This window comes from Dermacentor albipictus, chromosome 9, assembly GCF_038994185.2.
Source record: "Dermacentor albipictus isolate Rhodes 1998 colony chromosome 9, USDA_Dalb.pri_finalv2, whole genome shotgun sequence".
NCBI lineage: Eukaryota > Metazoa > Arthropoda > Arachnida > Ixodida > Ixodidae > Dermacentor > Dermacentor albipictus.
The window spans coordinates 101,800,782-101,810,693 of record NC_091829.1 but is presented as its reverse complement, the minus strand read 5'-3'; the positions used below and the strand labels follow the sequence as shown (position 1 = coordinate 101,810,693).

The 9,912-nt window shown below is 47.5% G+C and overlaps 1 protein-coding gene across 4 annotated transcripts in view; it reads right to left on the bottom strand.

Moving 5' to 3' along the window:
* Positions 1-9,912, bottom strand: part of LOC139049592 (phospholipid-transporting ATPase ABCA3-like) — a 420,980-nt gene that overhangs the window by 20,439 nt on the left and 390,629 nt on the right. For all 4 annotated transcript variants that reach the window (XM_070525151.1, XM_070525150.1, XM_070525152.1 and 1 more), the window contains one exon: positions 941-1,154. In XM_070525151.1, coding sequence (XP_070381252.1) covers positions 941-1,154 — 214 coding nt within the window. The remainder of the gene's footprint in view (positions 1-940; positions 1,155-9,912) is intronic.

Below are 9,912 nucleotides of genomic sequence, written 5' to 3'. Positions count from 1 at the left end.
AGTACGGCTATTTCTTTTTGACTTAATGTTTTGGAAATGTCTATAACATTGGAGCGGTTTAGTTCTGTGGAAATTTCCTTCCTGTCTGGTACTTCTAAGCTCGAGGTCCCTCTTGTCTGGGTGTGGTGGCTGTTTGGCTGGAAGGTTGTTTTTTGATTAAAATTTGCTTTTTTCCTTTGTTTTTGAACCAATTTTCTAGATTGTTTTTCGCCCTAATGTTCTAAATCTCTCTTCTCATCTGGTGTCAGGGTTATGTTCCTAAGCCTGTGGTTAAAAGTTTCGATTTGCTCTTCGCAGTGTTCTTTGAGGATATTTAAAAGTGAAAGTGAGGCATTATGTAATGTTGTTTGCCAGTTTGCGCGATGGTGTGGTGGGAGTGTTCCTAGAGCTGGTACAGCCTTGAGTGTTAGGCCTTTAGGAATTATATTTTTCTCTGTGCAGCTTGTGTAGGTTTTCAGATGGGAGGTGTAGCTCACATGTTTTTTGGTAAGTTTTCTAGCCTGTAGGAATTCGGTGCTACGTGGCATTGAAGAGTTATTGATTTGCGATGTCTGTCATTTACTTGTCTTCTTGCGGGCAGATTTGCGTGGGGTGTTTTTCTGTTTGGCCGGTTTATTATCGTATGCCTGGCTTAATTCGATCTCGGTCTCTGTTTGAGTTTGTGTGTGTGCAGGCAGGCATGTGAGGGTCTGTGTGTAGACTTCGGTGGTGGGTTTTCTGTTGTCTGCTGCCATTGTGTCTGTTTGTATGGTGGTTGATGTCATTTTTGGTGTTGTGTGCCTTCTGGTTCTTTTCACATTCCAATGTTCCAACTGTTCTTGTGTTGACTGTTAACGCATTAAAATTAGTAGAAAGACGTACAATGATATACGGATACATACAGACAGCGCAGATTGTATGGAGTTCTAAAACAACCGTTATATCGTGTAAACCGGGATACCTTGTTGTCGTCCTTGAGCTGGGCTGTGGGGAAGACTTCTGCCACAGCTTTCTTCAGCATGGGCGCGTCTGCCGCAGCCGTGTGCTTGAGCAGGAACTCGAGTCGGTAGCCCTGGCCGAACTTTTCTCGCAGGCGCTGCAGTGTGCCCAGACACGTCGCTTGGTCGTTGACCATGATGGTGATCCGGTCGCATGAAAACTCGCATTCGTCCATGCTGCAGATTGGCGAGAGTCGTGAGAAGCACTGTATTGTTATAAACGTATGTGCTAGAATTCAGAGGAAGCTTCAGGTTGGGGCATACTCCAATGTTCTCTTTTCAAATACACATACGAGGCAAAATGATTTGATGATTTTATGCGATTTGATTAAATGTACGGTGTTGGAGAGAGGCAGCTCATCTCTACTGAGGGCTGCTAGTGAAATTTTATTTTAGAGCTTATAACTCTTTTTAGAAAGAATTGCCAACAATTAGTGCATTACAACTACATGCATGAAACTTAAAGTTTGTAAACAGGGATAAGGTGCCTCAGAAAGACTGGCCAACTTTCGATGGGAAGAACAATCTTCATCAAAGGCGGCCTCGTCATCCTCGCCATGTTAGATTTAAAGGGTTAGTGCAGTGACGTCACGTGCGGGCATTGTCGCTGGCGGCTGGTTTTAAAGCTTACAAAAACGGCGCCGAATAAAACAACACACGAAGAAGGGAAACACGAGACAGCACTTTACTTCTTCGTGTGTTGTTTTATTCGGCGCCGTTTTTGTAAGCATGCTTAACCAACTAGCCCACCAACACATGCTTGGTTTTAAAGGGAGAGATTTCAGAGGCAACAAGCGCTGTCGTCCGACGTCTGTGTGCTTCTTTCTCAAGTTGAGGGGACAAGAGTGGGAGAGTGGGAACGCGAGGACAAAAGAAAAGCAAAAAAAAGCACAAGGAAGGGAAAGAACGTTTCAAGAAAGACGGGGGCCAGCGGGTGCGTTGGGGAGGCGATAGGTAAGGAGGCATTCAGGGGTGTCGTTGGCGGCATGTTCTTGTGACATTAGAAGAGCCCGTCAGGCGGTCAGTTCGCGAGTAACACTAAAGAAAAAAAAAGAAAAAAAAACATGAATTGAAAGAGTGTCTTGAGTAGCATAGGAGCAATACGTCGAGTAATTTTGAAGTAGTTAAGATGGTGACGAGGAGTCTGCGGTGCTATGTATGGGGTGACTGAAAGGCAGCGGCACGGTGTTGCAAAGGCCATTGCCCCAGTCGCTCAACGTAGGTGTCGTTTTGGCAGCATCCAGAAATGGCGATACCCTGGGTTGAGGCGCAAAAAAGGCATATTGACTTCGGAATGTGTTGGTGAGGGTGTTTAAAAATATATATAAAAAGGGGAAAAGAGAGGAGGGGAAACCGAAACTGGAATAACAAGGAGGAGGGTGACGTGCGCAGAAGCAAGCGGGGGCAAGTGTAAAATGTACACTTGCCCATGTACACTGGCGCGCATCATGATGTACGGACAAACTGATTATTGCCTGTAAATTCGTATTCCAGCCCGATTAACAAACATAAAAATCAAGTTTAGCTTCATTTTATTTTAACGGCTATTCGCGTTTCCAGTTGCTTGATTATCCATGCCCTTCAGCCGCCGAAGCGCTGTCGAGACGTTGGGAAGGCGCTGTTTAAGCTGCATGGTCATGAGCGTCAAGAACTGGAAACTCCCAGTGCCCTGATCCTCAGACACAGATAAACCCAAACTTCTTGCTCACAAAGCCTTCCAAATCCGCTGCCTCTGCGTGCAGTTCCTTTGACTTCATATTTACGAAGTCTAGCGATGACAAATAGGTCCCCTAAAAAAATATTCTTAAAAATTTTATGGCCCCAACACGATGGTTTCTGAAGTGCGATCCTATAGCGGAGAAAATGACTTCATGTGCATATTATTTCACATACGTTCTGCAACTACCACGATAACAAAGGTGGAAAAGAATGAGTAAGCTTTATGCCTGCCGATAATCTGGCTTGAAATAAATAATGAACGAGAGCTAGGAAATGCGCCATAATGAAAGTCAAAAGTAGCAAGAAAGTAGCAGACAGCCAACCCCTTCTTTCTGCCACCAGGCAGTCTCCTAAAGTAGCAATCTGGAGCAATGTAGCCACCAACGGCAACATTCTCCAGGATATTCCGCGGCGCGCGTAAGTTGGTGCATACTCAACAGATAGAGAAAGTAGTCAAGTATAGCCATGGAGGAAGCAAAAAATTCACGCAGGAACCACTCTGAGAGTTGTCAAATTATGCAGAAGTATTGCGCCACTTCCTCATCTCCACGTATGCAGATGTTATTATCAATGCCATCAAACTTGATTCGACCACTGGAAACCCTTATAAACCCTTATCGGTTGTTGTCAACCTTACTGGATTGGAATACACCCGACCCTTCATAGCTTTTATCCCTTTTTATCAACATTATCTCACTGAATCCGAGTTTTCTCCCTATTATCTGTCTTTATCAACCCCGTCAGACACGATCCTACCCTTACAAGCTCTTATAGGTCCTTAGCAACATTATCGGACATGATCCGATTTTTAAAACCCTTCTCGGTACTACTTATTAACTTTATCCGAATCACTCCTACCATCCTAAATGCTCACCGAAATTTAGCGCCTTACACACCTACGCCTAACCATTATTGAGCGTCATAAGAGATATATAACCCCCTTCACATCTTGTCTTCGTTATCAACTGATTTACTGCTTATCTGTGTGTCTTGCGCGACGTGAAGCGCGTGAGCCCTCAGAAATTGGTAGAAATACGGCCTGTGAAGGAACGCCTCGACGAACGGCCGTTCCCGCGACCACCGATACGCGTCAGAATTTGGCGTGTTTGACAGTGAATATTGGCAGCATTGCAGTTTTCCTGTTGTCTACAATGCTCCAAGTCAGCTCTACATGTAATCCCAGAGTTGGCGTTAATTACACGCTCACCAATGTTTTGAAGACAGCCATCGCAGAAGCTGCATTTTTCTTTTATATTCGTTTTAAAGCGATAGTTTTAAAGCACCCCTTACTCCGAAAATCCATGGTCATCGGCGTTGCTCGTGCGTTGATCATGTTTTGATGGATGGATGAAAAACTTTATTAGGGTCCTTTAGGGCGCGCCCTAGCGCGCAGCGGGCCGTTCCCACGTCGGGACAGAGAGGCCGAGCCTCTCCGCTGCTTCGCGGGCCCGTTGGACAGCCCATAACTGGTCTTCGAGGTTGGGGCTGTGTAGGACAGCATCCCAGCGTGAAGAAGTGTTACTTTCATCACTGCGTAAGGCGGGGCATCGCCAGAGCATGTGAGGTAAGTTCGCCAAGTCATTGCATAGTGCACAAGCATTTGTCGTCTGAATTTCGGGGTACATCTTGTGAAGAAGTAGGGGGTTTGGGTATGCCCCCGTCTGTAGAAGCCTTAGTGTCAAAGCCTGAGGTCTATTGAGTTTGCAATGTGGGAGGGGGTAGATCCTCCGAGCCAAGTAAAAGTGCTTGGTAATTTCGGTGTACGAGGAAGGAGAGTCCCGATTGTCAGTACCCCCGGCGTCACGCTGCCCGGTAGCTACGCGGTTGATGATCCCTCGCGCAGCTCCGTGTGCCGACTAGTTGAGGTTGGGCGGGGCACCCTCGATCTGTCCCATGTGAGCTGGAAACCAGATCAATGTGTGTGGCTTGATTTCTGTGCTTCCTAATATCCCTAGGGCCAGCTCGGATATGGTTCCTTTGGCAAAGGCCCTAACAGCTGATATGGAGTCACTGTAGATTGATGTCCTCTTGTTGTCCAATAAGGCCATCGCTATTGCAGCCTGCTCTGCGATTTCAGAGGACGTCGTCCGAATCGAGATAGCGTTCGTTATTTGGCTTTCATGATTTACGCTAACTACAGCGAAGGCCTGTCCGTCAGCGTAGCGCGCTGCGTCTACGAAACTGTTCTGCGAAGCCCGTTCACGAGCCTTTTCCAGGAGAGCCTTCGCGCGCGCCCGACGTCTTCCCACGTTGTGTTCTGGATGGACGTTTCGTGGGATAGGCGCGACAGTGATGCGGTCCCGCTGCTCTCGAGGGATGCTGCAGAACTTTGTTTTGATTACTCTGGAAGGAACGCCCAGCTCCTGTAAGATGTGCCTTCCAGCTTGTGTGGTAGATAGCCTGATGAACTGGGCCCTCTCCTGTGCTTCCGCTATTTCCTCTAGCGTGTTATGCATGCCAAGTTGAAGTAAGCGTTCCGTGGGAGTGTATACGGGGAGGCCGAGAGCTCTCTTGATTGCCTTCCTGATTAATGCATTGAGTTTATCCCTTTCCGATCTTTGCCTGTAGTGCATGGCCGCGACGTAAGTGAAATGACACATTACGAACGCATGTACCAATCTCACGAGGTTATCTTCTCCGACGCCTTGCTGCCGGTTGGCCACTCTTCTGATTAGTCTGATGGCATTGTCCGTCTTCTTAGTGAGTCGCAGCACTGTCTGGTTGTTTGAACCACTCGACTCTACCATCATGCCGAGAATCCGGATAGCATCCACCCTCGGAATACAGCCTCCGTCTTTTGTGCGCAGTTTTATGTCGCATTCGGCGAGTGGCTTCCATCCCTTTGGTTTCGGGCCTCTGCGCTTGGGTCGATAAAGTAGCAGTTCCGACTTGTGCGGTGAGCACCGAAGGCCCGTGGATTCAAGGTATCTCTCGGCAGCATCAACCGCCTCTTGCAGGGCCGTCTCTACCTGTCCGTCACTACCTCCAGTACACCAGATGGTAACGTCGTCTGCGTATATGGTATGACTGATACCGTCAATAGCAGAGAGTGTCCGGGATAGACCGATCATGACTAGGTTAAAGAGGGTTGGGGATATGACTGACCCTTGTGGCGTCCCTTTAGACCCCAGCTTAATCATGTCTGAAGTCAGGTCCCCGATCTTAAGGGTGGCTTCTCTGTCTGACAGGAAAGATCTCGTGTAGGAATGAAAGTGCTTCCCCAGGTTTAGGCTCGAGATTGTGTTTAAACCGCACGAGTGAAGAATGTTATCAAATGCCTTTTCGAGATCTAGACCTAGTATGGCTCTCGTGTCCCGCGTATTACAGTCAATAATGTGATGTTTGATGAGCTTCATCGCGTCCTGCGTCGAGAGTCCGACCCTGAAGCCGATCATGTTGTCTGGGTAAATGTCGTGGTCCTCCAGGTAGCGTGAAAGCCTGTTTAGGATTGCGTGCTCAGCAACTTTCCCCACGCACGATGTGAGCGAAATTGGGCGGAGGTTATCGAGGCTGGGCGGCTTGCCTGGCTTGGGGATGAGAATGGTGTTGGCAGATTTCCACATTCCCGGGACTTTACCATTGCTCCACGCTTGGTTAATGATGTCCGTTAGGTATTCGATGGACTTCTCGTCCAGATTCCGTAGAGCTTTGTTTGTGATCTTGTCCGGACCCGGAGCCGATCTGCCGTTGAGGGCGTGGAGCGCCTGCCTGATCTCCTCAATCCCGAATTCTGCGTCGAGCTCAGGGTTCTCGGAGCCTTCGTAGTCAGGGGAAGGTGGTGTAGGGCACGATGCGACTGATAGGTACTTCTGTACGAGTTTCGATAAAATTTCCTTGCTCGAATATTCTCGCTTGGCTGTGTGTAGGGTGCGCGCCAGTGTGTTGCGTTGGTTGGTTCTAGTGTTCGTCTCGTCGAGGAGATGCTTTAGGAGGTTCCAGGTGCCACCGTTGCGCATCTGCCCGTCGATCGAGTTGCACACCTCATCCCAGTGCTGTTTACAGAGGGCCCTGCAGTGTTCCTCTATAGTTCGGTTGATTTCCGATATCCTTTTTCTGAGCCTGCGATTGAGCCGTTGTCCTTTCCACCTGGCGAGGAGGGATTGCTTGGCCTCCAATAGGTGAGCGAGATGGCTGTCCATCTTTTCCACCGGGAGGTCGGTACAAACCTCTTTGGTGGTAGCTTTGATGTCGTGTCTAACCTGTGCAGCCCATTGTTCGAGGCTAGGCTTGTCCTCACTCTCCATTCGCTCTTCCCTTATTTTGCGAAATTTGTCCCAGTCTGTGTACTGGAACATGCGCTGTCTCTTCTGGTCGACTTGGAGGTGCGTGGCCAAGATATAATGGTCGCTACCAAAGTCTACCCCGAGGTTTGTCCACTTGACCGCTGCAATGCTCCTGACAAAGGTGAGATCCGGTGTCGTGTCACGGCTCGACGATGTTCCGCATCTGGTGGGGAACGCTGGGTCCGTGACTAGCATCAAGTTAAGGTTTAGAGCCTCACGCCAGAGGTCCTCCCCCTTTTTAGTGTTATATGGGTAGCCCCAGGTGTGATACGGCGCGTTGAAGTCACCAGCTATGATCAAAGGGGAGTCACGCGCTAGTTGCGTGGCCTTGGTGATTAGGGCTTTGAAGCGCTGTCGTTGAGCTTTGGGACTACTGTAGACATTCAGGATGAATATACTTTGGCGGTTCGTTGGGCTAGGGATGATCTCTATCATCATGTATTCAACTTTAGTTGCGGTCATCTTAAGGTCGTGAGTGATGTGGGTCAGCTTGTTGCTAACCAGTACGGCGATCCCCCGTCCTTCTTCGTGCTTTGCTACGGGCCTGTAGCCAGACAGCGTGACGTTAGATTCATTCATTCATTCATTCATTCAGAATTTATTTAAGACAACGAAAAGGTTGTCCAGGGTGACGTGGCAAAAGGCATACTTTGCCTGACGAGGCCACGCCACCCGGATGACAGGCGGCACCACAGGCTACAAAAATCAAGAAAGAGCATTACATAATAGAACACACATTCAATATTTTTTACACAATGCATAAGACATCCTTACAAAAACATAGGCTTTCGGCGGAAAAACAAAACAGCATACTTCAATGCACAATTCGACCATAGCAGTATTTACAAAACACACTAGTGATAGGTATACGTTCAGTTTTCACCTTTAAGGTTCATTTATGAGCATTGCTTTAATTAACATTTTGTATTTACGTATAGAGGGAGTGCTGCGTACAGTAGCCAGAATAATAGGGTATTGATTAATTAAGTCAGGAATTTGCCATCCTAACCTCTGAAAACCGTAATTAGTGCGTACACGAGGTGTTTCCATACATTGTTTCCTAAGTTCGTATGTGCTAAGTTTAGTGTGATAGGTGGTTTCGAAGGTTATTTTGTCTAGTTTGTACTGGCGTAATATTTCCAGACATAATTTGTATGTGTGCAGTTTACTTATTTCTAGTATTCCATAAGACCTAAACAAGGGCCAGCAGCTGCGCAATAACTGTATTTTCCCAATAGCTCGTAACGCCCGCTTTTGAATTGCAAAGAGGGAATCTCGATTTGTTTGTGTCGTCGTTAACCATACAAGGGAACAGTAGCTTAAACGGGAATGTATTAATGAATAGTATATTTGCCGCTTTATGGACGCCGGGAGATATCTCAATTTGTTTAAAATGCCAACCGCCCGACAAAGATCACTTCGAAGCTGATCAACATGCGAATTCCAAGAGAGATTTTCTTGAAACAGAACACCTAGAAAACGAATTTGCGAGCACTGTTTCAGCTGAGTGTTTTCAAAGTTTAAGTTTAGGTTGTCAGGAGCTTTTACACCTTTTGCTCTGAAGAGAATGTATTTGGTCTTACTAGCATTTAATTGCATCTTGTTTAGTTTTAACCATGTACTCAAGCCGGTCAACCAATAGTTTGCCTTTCTTTCGAGGGCGTAGGGGTCAATACCTGAGAAAAAGACATTAGTGTCATCAGCGTACAACACTAGGTTTTCGCTGCCTGGTATATTCACAATATCATTCAGGTATAAAATAAAGAGTACAGGTCCGAGAATAGATCCCTGAGGCACACCATATTTTATTGTTTTTACGTGTGAGGCTGCAGCATTTATGACAGTAAATTGCTCTCTTGACGTTAAATAGCTCTCAATTAAGGTGAACGATACGCCACGGAATCCGTAAAGTGGAAGCTTTCTTATTAGAACATCGTGCTGAACACAGTCGAATGCCTTTCTGAAGTCGAGGAAAATTCCCAGGGTGTGTGCCTTTTCTTCAATGTTGTTTAGAATTTTTTCCTTTATCCCGAGGAGTGCGGGATAAAGGAAAATAATGTTTCTTGTAAAATGATAAAATTTGGGTTCTCTGCATGCGAGCGAATATATTGTTGCAGGGGAGCCCTCTTGGGAAGGTAACCCCTGCAATTCCATTGCCACATCTTGAATGAGCTAGTTTGAGTGGCCATCGTGTTGCTCTTGAGTTGCTGTGCTAACCATCGGAGAGCCGATCGCCCCCGAGCTGTTACTAGTCGATGCTGTTGTTGGGGGTGTAGGAGCTGTAGGTGCCAGCACAGGTGCTACAACGTTTTCTAAGAAGGATTCAATTTTGCTGATCCGCTGATTAGTGCGCTCCTCCATGGAAGCCATGTTGCTTTGGAAGAGCGAGAACTTTTCATTTATCTGCTTAATGCTGTCACTGAGAGCGGAGAGCAACTCGCGAATCTCCGATTTGGCCCTGCCTGGTGCTCTTTCTTGCTCGTTAGCGATTGCCCTCTTTTTAGCGGGTCTCTCTGTATCGATCTTCTCAACCATGGGGACTTCCATTGGCTGGGGAGCGGCCGGTTGCTTATCCGTATCGCTCTTCTCAACCATGGGGATTTCCATTAGCTGGGGAGTGGCTGGCTGCTTGTCAGCCATGACGGGTTGACCGCCCTTCTTAATCTCAGCAATTTCTGTCGTCAGTCGAGCTATTGTGTTCTTCATCATCTCGTTTTCGCGCTAAAGTTGTGCTAGTCTGTTGTTACCTCTATCATGCTCTGGCGGTGAGCCCCGCGTTACCTTTTCCGGCGTTCCTCGAACTCGGTCGGCCCAGGTCGGGTAGCACTCCGGTCGGCGATCTCTGGAACAGGACGTCGAGCAGGACTTGAACCGGACTTGGCTGACTCGGCGCCGAGATCCGGAGCGACCCCTAGAGCGTGATCTGGTCCTGG